Source organism: Taudactylus pleione, unplaced genomic scaffold, assembly GCF_031769625.1.
Source record: "Taudactylus pleione unplaced genomic scaffold, aTauple2 ptg000437l, whole genome shotgun sequence".
NCBI classification, from domain to species: domain Eukaryota; kingdom Metazoa; phylum Chordata; class Amphibia; order Anura; family Myobatrachidae; genus Taudactylus; species Taudactylus pleione.
Window position 1 is genome coordinate 5641000 of NW_028284839.1, and position 20610 is coordinate 5661609.

The 20610-nt window shown below is 47.2% G+C and overlaps 1 protein-coding gene across 1 annotated transcript in view; it reads left to right on the forward strand.

Annotated features, from left to right (window-relative positions):
* LOC148505779 (espin-like) overlaps positions 1-20610 on the forward strand; it is a 234769-nt gene that overhangs the window by 176256 nt on the left and 37903 nt on the right. Inside the window, exons 8-9 of the mRNA XM_088447752.1 lie at positions 9861-10022; positions 12123-12315. Coding sequence (XP_088303878.1) covers positions 9861-10022; positions 12123-12315 — 355 coding nt within the window. The remainder of the gene's footprint in view (positions 1-9860; positions 10023-12122; positions 12316-20610) is intronic.

The following is a 20610-nucleotide window of genomic DNA, read 5'->3' on the forward strand; positions in this document are numbered from 1 at the left end:
TCCAGGCTTAACTGTGCTCTAAATAACGCTTTCTACAGTTTGGGTTTGTATTTTTTATAATATAAATGTTTTTAAGGGGGATATGTACTAAAAATCCACAATTTATTATCATTGCACATCGCAGCAGGGATATACATTTTTTTATGATTATCCCAGCTATGTACTAAATGTAACTCGCAGGGACAACGACAACTGTAGCACTAACCGCTGTTCTTGCACGTTACATTCCCAGGGGGGTATCGGAGGAGTCTTTCACATTTGTGAAAGACTCCCCCCAGAGAATCTGACACTGCGCATGCACAAAGTATTAGACCTGGGACCAGATGGAGAATGCCTGCATAGGCATAAAGCTGTTTAAGCCAACTTGGGATGGCGTAAACCATAGAGAGCAAACTCGTTTGGTGCGTAGGTGTCAGGCTGCAGACCCTCTGACATTTATGGGGACTGCGGCCTGCAGTGGTAGTTAGCCTTTGGTAGAAGATTTCTCTGATATTTTGTTACACAGCCAGGATATATAAAATGATGCAGAAACTGCAGTTTTTTTCATAATTCTATGAAAAACCAGTTTGATAAATAGGCCCCTAAATCACTATCATTAAGAGGATGAATAAAGGAATGGTTCCCTGTCATTGTAAATTCTTCAAGAGTCCTTGATATTTATTACATGGATTACAGTAAACTCTCATACACAATAATAATAATAATTTCCCACTGTGCAATTGTATATAGTACAGTTACCTGAAGTCTGTTCGCTGATTACCACACCTGTATATGAGTAGCATGTTATACTTCCAAAAATACATAAACCATCTCGGCTACTTTAATTGATTTTTGAACAGAATAAAAATACATAGCATACATCATTTTATTTTAATTTGTTTTTTAGACAAATATGTTTTAATGGCTACTGGTGAAAGCTGACGTTATCCTGAGAGTGCAGTTTTCCCAGAGCTCATGAGTAGCAGAAATGGTTTTCTTTCCTGAAAAGTTTTTGGAATATCCGAATGGGCCACAAAAAGGGTGGGGGTGCGGGTGGGTAACACTTAAGGTCCCCATACATCTGCGACGGATCATTGCGATGGGAACGGAAACGCTGATCCGCCGGTCGGAAATGCCGACTGGCGGCCATCGATGTTCCACGATCCATTGCAGGATCGGTGAAATTCTACATGTTAAATTTCACCGATCTGCCAATCTCGATCATTTTTTGATGGTAATCGGCATATCTGTGAAATCCAACATGTTGGATTTCAGCGATCCTACAATGCCGGGTTGCTGGGTCGCTGTATCGCGGCAATCCGTCGCTGATGTATGGGGGCCTTCAGACCAAAGGACATGAGTCTGGACAGAAAATTGCTGGGTGTTTTTGCAGCAGGTGAATTAACCTTTTAATTACGCCTTTTGTGATGATTCATTTATCCCACAAACTGGATGATACTACTCTTTATAGGTGATGGTAATTTCGGCAATATAATGCCTTAAAGTTATTGTGTAGGGTTTGACCATACTGTCAGATCTAAGTGTCCATACACTTTTCAGTGAATGCTCTCTGGGCCTGATTCAGACCCGGTCGCGATCGATGAGCGCTCGAAGGGGGTCGATGATGCCCAAGTGCGCATGCGCACGACGGAGGCGGCTCCGTCGTGCACATGCGCGAGACCCGAATATCGACGGCCAAGCCATCGTTATGGGTCTCGCACCAAAGGGGGCGTGCTGTCGATGGTGATTGACAGCACGCCCCCTTTGGTGGGCGTGCCGGGGGCGTGGCTGCCCAGACGGAGTGATGTCAGTGGGAGTGCTTTTGGCTCTGATAGAGCCAAAAGCACTCCAGGGCTTGCGGCAGACTAGACCCTACCACAAGGGTCTCGTCGCAAGCCCGATGGTCGCGATGGTCTTGACCACCGCGACCATCAATTTGGCCGCTCGCTATAGCTGTGGGTGGTCACCCACAGCTATGTGAGCGGCCAGGAGGCCGCGCCAAAAAGTAAGAGGGACGGCCCTGATTCAGAGCAAGCGCTCTGTCAGAGCGTCCGGCTCTGAATCAGGGCCTCTGTTTGCCTAAGCCTGCAATAATATATTACTGCCCAATTAGTTACACAGTGTTACGGACAAAACGGACAGGATTTGAGGATAAACCTCTTGTGCCATAATCAGAAAAAAAAAATCCAGTTTTTCCCGTCTTAGCCGCGCTCCTAAGTCAGCAAAATATGCAAAAAGTAGATTTTACATGCCTGCCAGAAAGCCTAATTTACTTAACTCAACAAATACATTCAGCATGGTATTTACTTAGAAGAGCCTAATTATTGTTTAGTACACACAGTTTTTAAGCTGTTAACTGTATCGGTGCAAAAAACACTGGGTATACTAGTAAGGCACATGGAAGCCTTCGGTACTTCGCTTCAAATAGGCTTAGATTAGAGACCTGCTTATTATGACCAGCAGTTTTTGCACAGTATTTATCATTCTCGTCACTACTTGCAGTGGTGATACTTAAATTCCTGGAGCTATTTACCATTACACGTCATGCCTGGACAGGTGCATTCAATAGCTGTTTCTTCTACACCCGGGGCATAACTCACTGACAGGGTTAGCTAAAGGGGCCAGTTTCCTAAGGCTCGCCCAGTCAAATCACGACAACGCATGTGCCACCCCTTATCAACCCCAGCCACATGACATGCGCAAAAGGCAACATTAAACTGCAAACACCGAAGTACGAGTTCAGCAAAAACCCGTATGGCAGGCAAAAACGAAGCTCTCTGTCTTTTAATCGCTTGCACGACCCCCTAGTTATCGCACCAAAAAATAACTGACCTGTTTTTTTAACCAATCCCCCCAAAGCTCCAGCGCAACCAATATGGGAAAAATCTCCCGCAACAGGAGGTTACGAGTCAGACCCTCAACAACCCACTCGTTGGGCCATGGCGCGGCACATCAACCCCCCCTCCCCCCCCAAAAAGGCACCAAAACCCATGGAACCCACCACTTCGGTAAAAAGCTGAAGCACTATGTTCAATACCGGCGGCGCAAGCCAGATATGCACCCGATCAAGAAAGGCATGTCAAACTACCAAACCTCAACGAATTTCTTCTGACAAACGTAAAAAATGGTGAGGGCTCCGCGCTTTTACCATTAGTCACTCCAGTTTTCTGCAGAAAACCCTGCCCACGGGAAAAACCCTACAAGCAAACTTAAACAAACCCAAAAGAGATTGAGCTTGCCGTAACGTAACCTTCCCCACCACCAGCACCAGTAAAATCCCATCGTGTAAACGCTGAACTTTATCAGCCGGCAATCTACAAAGGCCCCCGACCGTATCTATTTCAATGCCTAGATAAGAGAGCTTGGTAGTGGGCCCCTCTGTTTTGGCTAAAGCTAAAGGCACCCCGAAACAGCATCCCGTAGCAAGATCGTGCACCTATCTGACCCTGCTGGGCCTACAAGCAAAAAATCATCCAAGTAATGTGCAATACCCTCCTCCCAGGACCCCGTCGCCAGACACCAATGCAAAAAGGAGCTAAACTACTCAAAATAGGAGCAGGAACTCAAGCAACCCATGGGCAAACATCTATCAAAGTAAAACCCATCCTGCAAGCGAAAACCCATGAGTCGGAAAGTAGACGGGTGAAGGGGCAGCAATCTGAACGCAGACGCAATATCCACCTTACACATTAAAGCCCCAGAACTGAACGAATGGATCATATCCAATGCCTCATTAAAAGACTGATAAACCACTCGACACAGATCCTCCGGAATGGCATCATTAAACGAACAACCCTAAGGGTACTGAAAGGTGCTGAATAAAACGAAACTTACCTGCCGCCTTCTTTGGAACTACCCCCACCGGCGATAAAACCAAACCCGGAAAAGGGGGCTTAGCAAAAAGTCCAACAAACCTCTACATCCTTTGAAACAAAATCAATAATTTCCTTCCCGTGCTGCTTGCGACGGAACTCCTCGTCATACACCCTCCACGTACTACCCCACGTGGTACTTATCAACTCGTGTATCAAATACATATAGCTGATCACTTTCATATGCTCATCGGGACGTGTCTCTAAATAGTATGACGCAAAAATGTACATGCCCTTCAGCCAATTATGGTAAGACATGCGCGCTTCCAACCCCACCTATTTTCTTTGCCGCGTTCCACGCCACCTTTACCTTGTTCGTAAAAATGAGCAAGGTGTTAACGAATCGTCCCCGCCTAATCCACTCCCTCATCCTGGGGCGCGCCCCCCTCAATACTGCTGTGTTAGCGCACAGCACCTCATCCGAAAGCTCAGACAGGACCGATGTTTATGCTTATTTTTCTTACCCTCCTCCTTTCTCTCTTTTACGCGAACTGGAAGAGGAATCCGAGGAAGTGGAAGAAAAACTGCCATCCTCAGAGCCCCTACCAGAGTGCCTCTGTTTATTACCCTGCAGCGCAACCCCCATCTCGCTCCCAGGAGAACTTCCCTCCAAATCAGGGTCTGTGGAAGACTCACCGGAACTCTCCGCTGCCGCATGCTCCATCACCGCAGCTGCGCTCTCCACGCCAGCGACTTGTCTATGCATTCTGGAACTGGCACATGCTCCTCCTGTTGGGACACAAGAAGAAACCTCCGACACAGGTCTAGATAGGCCCTGAGGCTCAGAAACCCCCCCCGCCCCCAAGACCATCACCGGTTTGACCCCGCCATGCCCCTGCCATAGCCAGGGCGACCGCTGCTGACAATCTCCCAGCTAACTGGTACCACGCAGCGCAGACTGAGTGCGGACACCGGTGAGTACATAACCAATGCCAACACCAGGGAATCACAGAGCGCGGAAACGGCGCTGACATCCACCCTGCCAGCGTCTGTCACCAGCCCTGCACCAGCGCCAGCTACACCCCAACCCGCAACACCCGCGGGCGTATTGCGCACCGCTTGCGCATAAGTCCTGTGCCGCGCAGTCACTGAAACTACCTCGCCTGCCCGGGATGACACCGCAAGCGGCTCCAAATTACCCCCCCAGGGAGTCCAAGTCGGAGGACTCAGACGCCAATTCCTCCTGCATCAGCACCATTACAGCCTCCCCCCTAAGATGGCGCCCACAATAGCGCCTCGTAGACAGGTCCAGCCATGGGAACTGATAGTTGCGCTGCCCCGGGACCCACCAGTGAGTCGCCTGCTCTGTGGCACTGCCGACCCCCCTCTGTCGGGATGCGCACCGGGCATAACGCCTGGCGGTACCGCTGTGACCTTTTGCCTGTCCCCCCAGCCCTGGACCGACAGAGGCTGAGAGGCCATGAATATTGACCCGGTCTCTAGCCTGCCCACGTCCCCTCATCCTGACAGCCCCGTCCTGCACAACTGGCCCGCCGCCAACCACATTAACTAAATAGTGGGCTGGGATGTCGGCGTTCCTGCGGGGACGATCCGTGCCAACCGCTGAGGAAAGTGAGTAAAGGATAAGGAAGGGAACGACAGCAAGAAAGAGCCAAGAAAAGAAAAGAGAGAATGAAAAGCATGTGAGTAAGATGAGATAAAGGGGGAAAAGATTGTATAATTAGACAACAAACTATTAATATAAGGAAAACAGTACTTCTCTTCCCAAGTTCTGGAAAAAGAGAGGGTTTCCTAAGCTGCAGTACCCATAAAACCCTCACATCACCTCCCATTGCTATAAACCCTTGGTACCCATTGGCTAACAAACATTATCCTAACCCCTCCCCCAATCACTAGCCCTCTGTGTTCCTGAGTGTGCTGAGTGACAGACTGGAGGTTTATGACACTACTGTCATATAAAATGTCCTCCGTGTTCTTTTGTTTTTATGTATTAAAATGAGCAGGTTATATATTACAGAATAAAGATATCATTCCAATATACAGGAACTAATCTAATATCTACAAATTATCAGGCGCAATATGTAAACTATCTGTCAGTATTTGAAGAATTAACTTCCCTGTTCTCCTGTTGGAGGAGCAATAAATTATTATATCTAGGATCTGTATTTGGTCTGATTGTGAAACATATGGCCTGAAGTAGAGACGGATGCAAATGCCAGTGTTTCCGCAGTTGGCCGATGGTTTTTGTTTTGCGCCGGCGTCTTATTCACACTGCGCATGCGTCACGATTGTGTACCGCCATCGCTGGCAGGGAGGGTTTCTACACAGAATGATTGTGGGAGGTAGCGCGATAGAAACGCATGCGAGTCGCGACCTTTTTCAGGGAGTGTCTCAAGCTGGCGACAGCAATCCCATAAGCAGTTGAAAAGGTTCCGGCGTCTTACTTGCGACTGCCTTTCTGAGTAACCATAAGGTTCGATGGTCGACTGATGTGCATCCGATGCTTGCATCTTTGTACGCAATAAGCGGATCTGAGATGCCGCAGGTGGGCGACTCGATAAAAGTCTCAGCGCCTGCGATGTTTGCAGATTTTCGCACGACCGCTGCGCATTGCGCCCATCTCTGAATCGCCCATATTACAGCAGAACAGCCAACATTCCAAATTTCAGAATAATTTAGGCTATGGCTCTTATCAGCTAATGATACATTTTATACCCAAAACTGGAACTTGGAATTGTTGGTATAAAAACGTTATTAACCTTTTATGCGTGTTTTATTTTTCCCCTTCCTAACCTTTTTAGATCACTATCTAGCACCGTTCAAATTCCTGGTCGTTTACAAGTAGCTGATGATAATAATAATTATGGGCAGTAGCAAATGTCATACAGTAGAGAACATGTCACAATAAAAATTTCCTTGGTTTCACGTATGAAGTTTTACTTTGACTGACCGTAGGCCCTGCCCTTCATTGCTGTGATACTGAATGCATCATTCCACAACCTGTGCCAGCGGCGATTAATTCAAGGTTCCTCTTTTGCAGAACATCTATTTTATTTTTCTGCAAACACTTTGAATAATTTTAATTTACTTATCTCCTGAGAATTTTGGCCCTCATTCAGAGCCGTACGCTCTGAGCAGCGCGCACGCTCTGAATGAGGGCCGGCCTCCATGAAAATGGAGCGTCCTTCTGGACGCTCGTATAGCTGTGGGTCACCACCCACAGGCTATACGAGCGTGCATTTTGATGGCCGCGATGGTCGAGACCATCGCGACCATCAAAATTGCGAGCCGGAGCCTGCGGTTGAGGTTTTCAACCGCAAGCTCCGGAGTGATTTTGGCTCTATCAGAGCCAAAATCACTCCCACTGACATCACTAGTGATGTCAGTGGGCCGGCTTTTGACGGGAGGCGTTCCCGTGGGAACGCCCCCGTCAGGGAGGCACGCCCCCGACACGCCTACCAAAGGGGGCGTGCTGTCAATCAACATTGACAGCACGCCCCCTTTGATCGGACACAACGAGCGAAGGAAAGTCCTTCGCTCGTCGTGTCTGGCGCATGCGCACGACGGAGCTCCCTCCGTCGTGCGCATGCTCAGTGCAGACCATCGACCCACTTGCGAGCGGACAGCCGCTCGCGAGTGGGTCTGAATCAGGCCCTTTGTACTCTGCAGAACATTGTACTTGTCTGACAACTCACTGACCTTTTTAACTTGATGTATTTTGTACTGAAAAAGAGAAACAGATGTAGCCTCAAAATGTTATTACACTTAATAATTGAAAGTCTGCAGTCTTGTAGAGAGCTATGGGCTCGATTCAGACAGGCTCGCTAGATGCGTATGCAAATTCAGCTAACTAACAGCAAGGCAGGTGATCGCACGATCGCATCGGGTATCATCGGAAGCCAAGGCAGCGCCTGTGGTTGACCATACCCTACCGCAAGCACTGCGAGCACTTCAGTGTAAAATCCAGCCAGGTGACGTGTACTATGACGCTGCATCTTAATTATGCACGCCTCTGAAACGGCATTGAGACGCTCAGGCATGCCTGCGTTCGCACCTCCACTCCCCCGTTTTCAAAGACCAACCCTTAACACCACCAACAAACGGCTTCTCCTGCCACTCACTCTGCTGGGCAGTCTATGCGCAGCGAGCGTACGCTTCCCGATATCTCGCACAGGTTCTCGCAATGCGATGTATATGCATGCGCACACTGCAAACATCGACAGTCTGCGTGCGAATGCTTCCTAGCAAGCGGGTCTGAATCAGGCCCCATGTTCCTACAGGTAGCTTCTTACAGGAACTGTTCCTACTTGTTTGTAGTGCTGTATAAAGTGGCTACATTTATTCATTATATGAAGGTGTTTTGTGCTTAAAAGAGCCAAGACTGTCCAACAGTCAGATCTTGCAGAGAACCAATGGCCTGCCCGCTATATTATGTAACATGCATAGGCTTCACTCTTCCGTAGTCTGTATGGAGGATACCGACCTATTCATATTGTCATCAGGGCTTATAACTCACTCTGATTGTGTTTTCTCTCACCTATATGTCCCTCCACAGCTTCTGTAGTCTGCAAATTCAGGCATTTGAGCCCCTAAGGCTTCCTTAGTTTGAAATAGTAAATACTATATATATATGAGATAAAAGTAATTTGCAACTGTCCCTATTTGGTTGGGGAGTCCTAATTGAGGGCCCTGTCCCACCTGTGGACATGTCTATGTTCCGATCTCTGTTGCTCCATAATGAATGGGCATTGGGAGAGGAGGTGGTTAAGGGGCAGGTCTAGCTCTAGGCATACCTGGAGGCGTGACTGTGCCACCATTGTGTAGTGCTCATACACCCCATCCCGATTCATGGATCTGAAATGTTGGAATGTGTGATGGGTGCTTTTTGATTGCCAACCATTGGCGTATTAAGAGATCTATACACAGAAGCAGGGATAGAATAGTGATGGAATAAAAGATGTTCAGAGCAAAGAGATAAATTACAAACTTACAGTATTCACAAAACCAGTGCATGTTATCAGGCATAGGCGGGTTGGTAATTGAACTCACCAGGTTTCTCAGTTAGCTGGCAGCCCCACTAACACCATGGAAATGCCAGGAGAAGGCATTTAACTATTCTTATATATAGCTTCCAACTCCTGATTTAGACCGACAGACCTGATTTGAGGGTATTGTTCTGCCTTCTTGGCGGCTGTAGATGTCAGATGGTATGTCCCGCTTGGGTGAACAGGTTCCACCGTTGGGGTGTTAGAGGCAGTGCTTCAGAAGCCCTAGACATGCATCTGGATGACATAGCCATAAGCAATCATGACATAACCTAACATGATGCATAATCCTAACATGATGCAGGGGCATGTCCTTATCAAAAGTAGAATGGTGGATGGTTTGCAGTGTGGTGACTCTTGACTCTCACCTCTAATCCTCCTCTAATGGCCCGCATGGTCATGGTGCCTGAGAACTCCTCCCCCTCCTCCTTCTCTTCCTCCTGCTTCTTCCATTGTCTGGTAATATTACTGAAGACCACATGGTCCCAGCAAATGACAATGTAAGTAGGATCTTCTAAATCCCTTCTGGACTGTGTGGTGCACTGTAATAGACTCTGGTGGCCACTAGAAGAGAAGGAAGCTCTATGTGGCTGCGTGGTCTACACATGCACCTGTTGGTTGACTCTTCCTTTTCATTTCGTGTGGCTGTGTGTGTTTCCCTATCTATCATCTATCTCCCCCTTTATATTGTCTATGTATCCACTTTTGTCTTCAGGGTGCAATATTCACCCTGAAGAGGATAAGAACCCAGAAATAAAAGCTCCATAAACCACGCGTTTCAGCAGCAGTCCTCAAGGTCCTCAAGTCCAGCGGCTCCAGCCAAAATATAGGAAAACAAAACTTCACTTGACCTAAATGGTTCTTTTTCCGTGGCCTCATCTTTTACGCCCCATGGGAAAGTTGTATTACTAACTGTATTATGGCATTTTCGAACTAAACCACCTTGTCTTTATACTGCATTTTATGTATTTGCTGTTGTGATAACCTTGTTTGTTTCTTGTAGTTTATTTCACGCGAGAACAGTCCAGAAGGGCTTCGAAGGGCCGACTCCTGCAGGAAGTCAAGAAACTTCAAAAAACAACCCAGCACCGGGGATTACTATAAATACTTAGGGCAGAACACTGCAGAATCATCGGAAATCAGGAAGATGGCGCACAGCGAGGAGGTAAGTTGCTTAAGATTCTGCATTTGTAAAGAGAACCCTGTGGCAGCTGTAGAACAAGCAACAAGAACTGTGATACTCCAGTGTTCACAACCTAAAGTCTCCGTAACCCACTGTAGAATGATGTGTTGGATGCTGGGGTCCATTCGGCGCGTGGGGCTTCTGTAGATCAGGGAAGGGTGATTGTTTACGAAGCAGATTTTTTTGGTTTTGTTTTCCTAGTGTTCTCCTTTAAGTGAACACAAATTGCAGCCTCTAATTTTCCTAAAGATAGAGATATAATGATAAAGCTGTACGTCTATTTTAAAAGGTTTTTTTTGACGCGCTGTCATTGGGAGAAGCAATATATTAGGAATTTCCAACACTATAGGTGAGGTAGGAACCAGTGTTAATTTTGACAAGGGTTTTCAATTTAGTTTTTGTCTTAGTCGCTTTCTTAGAATCGGAATAAATTTAAAGTAGGGATGAGAAGGCTCTGATAGGTTCAAATTTGCACGCCGACTTCGGATTTTTCCCTCCAAAAAACGGGACTCAGAAAGAGGCAAAACGTCATCTGGCATGGACAAACATCATCATTCCTGGACTTTTGTCCAGGAATGATGATGTTTGTCCATGCAAGATGACGTTTTGCCTCTTTCTGAGTCCCGTTTTTTGGAGGGAAAAATCCGAACTCGGCGTGCAAATTCGAACCTATCCGAGCCTGCACATCCCTACTTTAAAGTCACATTTTAGTTTTCTTTTTTGCTTCGTTTTAGTCAAGATTAAGTCAGTGAACATTTTAGTCTAATTTTAGTCAATGTTTTAGTCATAAATGCCTGTGCATGCCCCCACATTATATGCCACACTGTAATATATGCCACACTGTCTGTGCATGCCCCTACATTATATGCCACACTGTAATATATGCCACACTGTCTGTGCATGCCCCCACATTATATGCCACACTGTAATATATGCCACACTGTCTGTGCATGCCCCCATATTATATGCCACACTGTAATATATGCCAAACTATCTGTGCATGCCCCCACATTATATGCCACACTGTAATATATGCCACACTTTCTGTGCATGCTCCCACATTATATGCCACACTGTAATATATGCCACACAGACTGTGCGTGCCCCCACATTATATGCCACACTGTAATATATGCCACACTGTGCATGCCCCCACATTATATGCTACACTGTAATATATGCCACACTATCTGTGCATGCCCCCACATTATATGCCACACTGTAATATATGCCACACAGACTGTGCATGCCCCCACATTATATGCTACACTGTGATATATGCCACACTGTCTGTGCATGCCCCCACATTATATGCCACACTGACTTTGCATGCCCCAGTTCACATTATATGCCACACTGACTTTGCATGCCCCAGTTCACATTATATGCCACACTGACTTTGCATGCCCCCAGTTCACATAATGCAATAATAATGGTGTTAGTGTGAGCCAAGTTGCATGCCATTACCAACAAATAGGGAACAGCCTCTCCTCCGAGTCCTGAAATGGAGGTAAAAGAGTGTCCCACTCCCGACTCCCGGTCCTGGACCCGTTCACTGCCTCCAGCTCCGCTGGCACCCTCCTCCAGGTCAGAGATCTGGTGGCGCACTGTGCACTGCTCGCTCTTTGTTACTGAGCTGAAAGCTGTAGTCTCCGGTGACCACCGACTACTCGTCTCCCTCTCCACAACCACAAGTCCACACCACGAGTCACGACCCGTATCCCGCTTCCTGGCGTCCCACATTGCATCCTGGGTATGTTACCCAACTATCTCGAGATCCTGCATCGTCAGCGACATCGCCGACAGGCAATATCGTCAGCGAGGGACATGCTGCCGAATACAGCATGGCCCCCTGCCCGTCGCCATGTTTCTCCCAATATCAGCAAATGTGTATGCACTTGCCGATGCCGGGACTTGCGCCGGGTGCCGTCACACGACGGGTCGGCTGGGTACACATTGTTAATTGTGTACCCAGTTAAAAACTAACTTTAAATAGCATTTTTGGTCAATTTATTTCTCTCTAAACTGGCATAGAATCGTCAGTCATTTTGATGTTTGGTTGTCACCCTGTCGCTCTTTTAGGGATCTCTTCTCTCAAACGAAAGTGTGCACAATGGTAATGCCTCTGACAACAAACCTATGGGAAATATTCCGCCACCCCCAATCCCTCCACCGCTTCCGGAAAACCTCTGCTACCCACCACCGCCTCCTCCGCTGCCAACAGAGGCCTCCGTGTCTAGCTCCATGCAACGACGATCTTCCAACTCTACTGGAAGTAAGTTTTATAGGTCCCCACTATTAGTCATTGCTGGCTGTTCTGATTTATGGGTTTGTAATGGTCCTCACTAATCCATGTATGATGGCTGTCTTATTACTGATTGATGAAAGTGCTTTTCGTTCCTCTAGAATCAGGGATGATCTTACTAAACTAGTAAATTAGGCAATGAGCCACTGTATATAGTCTAAAAAAAAAGTCCTTTCTAGTTCCCTCTTGACTTCTCAGTTTAAGGTGTTTTCATTTCAATGTGAATCGTTTTCTCTGTATTGGATACAAATGTAATATCCACAGGCACTGAAATGACATGATGATATAAATATATAGCTGAAAAGCACAGAAAGGAGGTAGCGCCAAGTAGCAACGCAGTCCATAAAAGTGGAAACAGGTTATTAACTGAGTAACTGGAGACAGAGATCGGGGTTTCTTAAATTTTGGTTTACAAGCATCTTGATTATATTCATGAATAAGCTTTTGTAGTACTATTTTTTTTTTTTTTAACTAATATACTTTATTTTAGGTGTCAGCAAACCGGATACTTTATTGTAAATAAAAAAATTATTACTGTTTTGGAACATTCCGCTAATATTTTTCCTATACCACAGTGGCATCCCTCCCCACTATTGCACTCGGTGCGGGGGGGGCTTTAGTGTGGGGCGTGGCCTCGCAGCCCAAACACTGCAACAATTGCGGAAATCCGGTGGAGTGGGGGATCCCGGAGCTTCACGTAATGTTACAGTGCAACACCCGGCTCCTTTCACTAAGGGGTAGTCGGCACTTTGGTTTTACCCCTCGGAGGGTGACACCCAGGTGCGTCCCACACCCCACCTTGTGACGCTACTGCTATACCATTATCTATTTAACTAGGTGCTCAAGGAGCATGGATATTTTGTATTAGAACAATTCCCTTTTGACTTCTGCACGACCTTGCGGCGCAGCACAAGTCTTCTTAGATGTCCACCACAATGTATTTGTTTTGGGGAAAGATGGAATTTGTGGAGGAGCAGAAATTTGCGAGGGAACGGATGGGGAGAAAAGAAGGGCGGAGTGGGGGGCTAACACTAAAATTAATTTTGCAATAAGAGGAGTGTGTGCCTGCCTGGGGCAGGGTCGGACTGCGGCTGTAGATCAGCCCTGACAGTCCGCCTTCCTTAGGCACGCACGCTAGTGAAAGGGGGCATGGTTAAGTTTCAAGGGGCCGTGCTGCGAGTCACGGGGGCCTGGTTTCACGGTACGCCCCGTCTCTTCCCGGCAGAGCGTACCGGCCCATCACTGCCCCCACCCCTTCTGTCTTCCAGAAATCATGTCCTGAATCCGGCAGTGAGGGGTGGAGGGCAGAGACAACTTACGCCCTCCTCAAGGAAGCCTTGAGGCCATCGGCTCTTCTGGCCTTTTGCCAAAAGTGCCATATGGCCAAACCGGCCCTGCCTAGGGATATCATTTGCTTTGTGGAACAGCAAAAGGCAAATTCACTCCAGGAAAACAGTTGATTTGTTCAACAACTCGGGTGTGGAAAAATATGACCAATAAAAGGGGCGATACTAATGTGTTAGGGGGTCGGGCATTGGTGTGACGATAACACTTTTGCGTTGTGTGTTTCAGAAGAAGGGGCTTAACATAATGTTTTACTTTATTTCCTTATTACAAGTGCATTTCTCTATTATATTGTACATTTGCAGACAATGGGCCTGATTCAGACCCACTCGCGAGCGGCTGTCCGCTCGCAAGTGGGTCGATGTTATGGACTGAGCATGCGCACGACGGAGGGAGCTCCGTCGTGCGCATGCGCCAGACGCGACGAGCGAAGGAAAGTCCTTCGCTCGTTGTGGCCGATCAAAGGGGGCGTGCTGTCAATGTTGATTGACAGCACGCCCCCTTTGGTGGGCGTGCCGGGGGCGTGCCTCCCTGACGGGGGCGTTCCTAAGGGAACGCCTCCCGTCAGAAGCCGGCCCACTGACATCACTAGTGATGTCAGTGAGAGTGATTTTGGCTCTGATAGAGCCAAAATCACTCCGGAGCTTGCGGATGAAAACCTCAACCGCAGGCTCCGGCTCGCAAATTCGATGGTCGCGATGGTCTCGACCATCGCGACCATCACAATGCACGCTCGTATAGCCTGTGGGTGGTGACCCACAGCTATACGAGCGTCCAGGAGGACGCTCCATGAAAATGGAGCCCGGCCCTCATTCAGAGCGTGCGCTCTGCTCATAGCGTACGGCTCTGAATGAGGGCCAATGTTTGTTATATAAATTGCATGCATGGCAGTTACAGTACACATCTGCAGGGGATCCAACATTAGATACTGTAGAAGTAGCAGAGATCAAGAACAGACTGTTCCAACTCCTGAGATCATAGGAATCAATGGTGGATTAGTCACAGGTTAGCCCCCGTATTATAATAAGGGGAGTCCTCTCCTAGGTGACCCCCATTACCTGAAGCTGGGAGATCCATAGCCCACTAGCTTTCCCTACAGCCTACTATAAACTGACCTTAGTATTTCTTCCGAGCTCTGTGGAAAAGCCATGGACAGATCTAATACTCAAGAGTCGTCGCAAGTTCTCGGCGTCAGGCAGCATTTGGGTGGAGGGGGGTTCTACTAAGGAGGTTTAAATGTAATCCATTACATTTTTATGATGTCTACATGCAAATGACGATATGCAACTTGTTTTTTTCAACAAATAAGAGCAACATTGGAAGAAGGGGTCTTTCATTTGGTGCCTAATATCCAATCCCTGGCTCCTTTTCTTAATCTTCAACTTTAATATGGTTATTGAACTTACAATGCTCTACACATTCATTACGTTGTTTGATAGATGTTATTGATTTTATTGAGTTATTGTCATATTATTGTGAGAAAACATTTCTACTGTAGTAAGAAAAATTAGTATAAGTGATGGTTCCCAAACTCTGTCCTCAAGACACCCAGAGCGGTATCCAATTAGCCCCGAACATTATTCGGGCGCTAATTGACCCCCACGATCGGTGAAAAACTGGGATTTTTCGCCGATGGTTTTTTTTTCACCCTATCCTATTATTTCGGTCAAAATAATAGGATAGTTCTCCCGAAAACACATAGGTTCACGAGCTTATCGCGGCACCTATGTGTTTTCACCTTTTATCATGTAAAAAAACAGCAATTATCGTGGATTCTTTTTCGGGTCCCGAAATAAAAACTCCGATAAGTGCCGACGTCAGGTCGACTTCGAGGCTAATTGGATAGCCACGGGCGAGGTAATTAGCTGTGGTAATTTACCAGCGGCTAATTGGATACCCAGCATAGATTTTAAGGATATCCATCCCTGAGCACAAGTGGCTTGTTTAGTAACTCGGACAATTATTATTAACCATCTGTGCTTAACCAAGATTATCCTTAAAACCTAGACTGTTTGGGTGCCATGAGGAACCGCTGGTCTGCCGTTTCCCAGCTGCTAACGCCTGAAAAGTGCGTTACATTTAGAATGAATGGATCCTTGAGCGCTAGTCCCCAGCATTGCTATGAAAATATTGAATGCAGGCCCTGATTCAGAGCCGGACGCTCTGAAAGAGCGCTCGCTTTGAATCAGGGCGTTTTTTATTTTTTTATTTGGAGCGGCCTCCTGGCCGCTCGCTTAGCTGTGGGTGACCGCCCACAGCTATTGTGAGCGGCCAGGATGATGATCGCGATGGTTAAGACTATCGCGACCATCGGGCTTGCGACGAGACCCTTGTGGTAGGTTCTCGTGGCCACAAGCCCCAGAGAGCTTCTGGCTCTAATAGAGCCGGAAGCTCTCCCACTGACATCACTGGTGATGTCAGTGGGGCCGCCCACAAACTGCAGGCGTTCACATGATAACGCCTCCGTTTGTGAAGCCACCCCCACACCACGCCTCCAAAACGGTGCGAGCTATCGATCAAAATCGACAGCCACCCCCTTTTGGTGCGAGACGCGGAGCGTCGGAGCGCCTGTTGCTAGCCGGGTCTCGCGCATGCGCACATCGGAGCCGGCTCCGGCATGCGCATAGCGCTTGCGAGCGGGTCTGAATCAGGCCCGCAGTGTTCCGAATTTTAGAAGATGGCAATGACCTATTTCTTATACATTAACATGCACTACCAGTGCAATGGATTGTATGGGCAAATGTATTCAAAGACAAGTATAGAGCGCACATTAGTTTTCATGCTTTTTCACCAATTTCTCCCCACACATAAGCGTGAATAAGCCAATAAATATCTGTGAATATAAAATAAAAGTGCTTTAAATGGTGGATATGATTTGGGTTGAAGTGTATTGTTTCATTCTTTATATATATCAGATAATTGTAACAAGAAATAAGTAAAATATCTTCACAAAGAAGATCTATTGAAAGCCGCAGTGTAAGGAGATGAGTGATGTGTTAGTGAGGACAGGGCTGCAGTGACCTGATGTGAGGAGGGAAATGGAGGTAGCAGGAAGCCACAGACTGAGAGTTATATAGTGGAAGGAGCAGGGTCCCCAGCAGCACAGAGTATATCAGGAGATGAGCGATGTGTTAGTGAGGACAGGGCTGTATGTGACAGGGGCAGTGACACGATGTGAGGAGGGGAATGGAGGTAGCAGGAAGCCACAGACTGAGAGTTATATAGTGGAAGGAGCAGGGTCCCCAGCAGCACAGAGTATATCAGGAGATGAGCGATGTGTTAGTGAGGACAGGGCTGTATGTGACAGGGGCAGTGACACTATGTGAGGAGGGGAATGGAGGCAGCAGAAAATCACAGACCGAGAGTTGTATAGTGGAAGGAGCAGGGTCCCCCAACAGGTTAGAGCAGAAGTTCTCAAACTCTACCATTACCGTCCAAGTTTTAAAGATATTCATGCTTGAGCCAAGATGGTTAAATCAAATTGACTGAGGTACTAATTAAATCACCTGTGCTCAAGCATGGCTAGCCTTAAAACCTGGACTGTAATGGTGGAGATTGGGAGCCACTGGCTTAGAGTATAACAGGAGATAAGTGATGTGTTATTGTGGACAGAATAACATTTGACGAGCAGTGTCATGATGGTATGAGGGGAGTGAAGTCCATTTGTAATTCATAGACCGGAGGTTTCCAAACTCTGTCCTCAAGGCACCCTAACAGTCCAGGTTTTAAGGATAACCATGCTTGGGCAAAGGCGACTTAGGTCCTGATTCAGAGCCGGACGCTCTGACAGAGCGCTCGCTCTGAATCAGGGCCGTCCCTGCTCCTTTTTGGAGCGGCCTCCTGGCCACTCGCATAGCTGTGGATGACCACCCACAGCTATAGCGAGCGGCCAAAGCGATGGTCAAGACCATCGCGACCATCGGGCTTGCGACGAGACCCTGCGGTAGGGTCTCGTCTGCCGCAAGCCCTGGAGTGCTTTTGGCTCTATCAGAACCAAAAGCACTCCCACTGACATCACTAGTGATGTCAGTGGGGCCGGCCCCAGACGGTAGGCGTTCCCATGGGAACCCCTCCTTCTGGGCAGCCACGCCCCCGGTACGCCCACCAAAGGGGGCGTGCTGTCAATCACCATCGACAGCACGCCCCCTTTGCTGCGAGACCCATAACGACGGCTTGGCCATCGTTATTCGGGTCTCGCGCATGCGCATGACGGAGCCGGCTCCCTCGTGCGCATGCGCACTTGGGCAACATCGACCCGCTTGCGAGCGCTCAGCGCTCGCGAGCGGGTCTGAATCAGGCCCTTAATTTGTATGTCAGTCTTTTTTTATTTAACCATCTGTGCTCAACCATGGATATCCTTAAAACCTGGACAGTTCGGGTGCCTTGAAGACAGAGGGCCTGATTCAGACCCGCTCGCTAAGATGCATACTCTCGCTGCTGCCAATGGAATGCAGTGTGTATGCATTGTGCGCATGCATCACAGTGCGTGTACCTTAGCGCAAGTTCACAATGCGTTCACTCGTTGCGCATAGACAGCCCAGCAGAGTGAGTGACAGGGGAAGCCGTTTGTAGGTGATAACAGGGTCTGGACACTAAAAACGCGGGAGTGGAGGTTCAAAAACAGGGGTGCCTGAGCATCTCAGCGCCATTTTAGACATGTGCATAATTATAAGACAGCATCATAGTACACGTCACCCGGCTGGTGTTTACACTGAAGTGCTTGCAGTGCTTGCGGAAGGGTAAGGTCAACCTCAAGCGCTGCAATAGCATCCGATGTTACCTGATGTACCGATGGTTGCATACACTTCCTGGACATGACGTGCACAAGAGGGCGTCTTAAAACAGGCTGGTGGGTGTCTGCATACACTATGTGATCGCTTTCTAAGAAATACTGGGCGTGCTAATGCATTACTGTGCGAGAGCACTGCCTACGCAATTTGCATATACATCGTGCGAGCGATCACATCTAGCGAGCGGCTTTGAATCAGGCCCAGAGTTTGGGAACATTTGCCATAGACAGAGAATAGGAAAGAACAGAATTTCAACCGCACCAGGGTATTACTATTGTAAGTACATGCCGGCTTGCTATATGAAACAATATATACATTTTTTTTTTACATTTTACATCTTCATGAACATTGTACGAGTTATGATGGACACAGGATATCACAGTACAGACTAGGGAGGCACAAGGTAACATGGTATCAAATAGCCATATAAAGTTAGTTATACATTTAAATGATGTACAAAATGTCTTACACCACTGCAGACTGGACTGTAAATTGCGGTATATCGATGTAGCTGTTGTTGCAGAATGTTGTGCCTTAAACTTTTGAATTAGGCTGTATTACATTATCTATGCAGTACTTTAGTAGTGGTTATATTTTTCTGTCGTTACTAATCTTTACTTGGCCATTTTACAACATGTAGCTATGAATAGAAGCACTAAGAACATTACATATACACACAACAACTTTTAAACAACCACTAAACAAAAGAGACCCATGGCTTCAGACAGAACAAATCCTTGAAAGGTGAATGGGAACAGCTGCTGTTATAAGGAGGCTGGCAAATACCAAAGATGCAAATACTGTTCCAATACCAGCAACCAATCAATCAATCATTTTACCTGTTATTCATTATTTGTTTGAAAATATTTCACTGCAAATTCTTTCTCTTGCATTCATTGGGGAAAAGTTAACCAATGGGGGATAGAGGTTTGTCCAGGAGCCTGGCTACTTTTAAGAAAGTTTGAGTTGTTGTCATTATTGGAGTGCAGCTTGTCTTTTCATTTTTCCATAAGGGAGTATTACTGGTGCCTCTTCTGGTGGGGCGACTTTGGTGATCTTTCTTACACTCTTTAAATGTTGATTCAAATTACCTAGGGGGCAATCTGCGGTGTAGGACCTGGCATCCGCTGCTTGGGCAAAGCCATTACCCAAGCCCACAACTGGAGATCACTGGGTATAGTCTCTAGCCAAGTCAGTACAAGGTTTAGTAAAGGTTCACCATTTTTTAGATATTAATTTAGACTCTTGTGCTTCTTCTGCAGGATTGAGTTATAGGTTTGCTCTGGTGCAAGTATTGTTTGACCTTTCCTCTTAGGCGGAAGAGGAGATAGCAGATGATTCAGACTTAGAATAATCTTTGTGTTTAGTGATGGAGTCCTCTAGAAGACAAGGAGTTGATGACTCTGTGACGTCTCAATACACAGGATGCAGACGACTCTGTGTCTACTGTAGTTTCTTTGTTTATGAGGAAAATTAAACCGTTCTCCCTTGCTGGTAATGTCTTCTTTGCTCCTGAGCTTGAAAGTTATCAATCTGGCCTCATTGGAAGAAGTTCTTCCTTCCTATCGATGCCCCTAAATCAAAAGCTCTTAAGTTTTGGTTCTTTGAACTTCAGGAAGTGCAAACGGGCTTATTCAAATGGTCAGTTCTGTTTCCTGCTTTGTAACGCAAAAGAGAAGACCAGTGTGGTCAGGTAAAAGCCAAGCAAACCACAAATCGTTCTGAGATACAGTTGGCATGAGGGCACTGTTATGAATCCCTGGGGAGATTCACACAGAAGAGGTAGTAGAACCCCAGGACATTGGAGGAGAACTGGCCAAATGTGCGACTTTGGTTGCGTGGCAGCCTTGAGGGCTGATGTGTACTTGGCTGGTTGTAGCCTTGAGGACCGATGTGTACTTGGCTGGTTGTAGCCTTGATGACCGATGTGTACTTGGCTGGTTGCAGCCTTGAGGACCGATGTGTACTTGGCTGGTTGCAGCCTTGAGGACCGATGTGTACTTGGCTGGTTGCAGCCTTGAGGGCCGATGAGTACTTGGCTGCCTGCAGCCTTAAGGGCCGATGAATACTTGGCTGGTTGCAGCCGTGAGGGCTGATGTGTACTTGGCTGGTTGCAGCCTTGAGGGCTGAT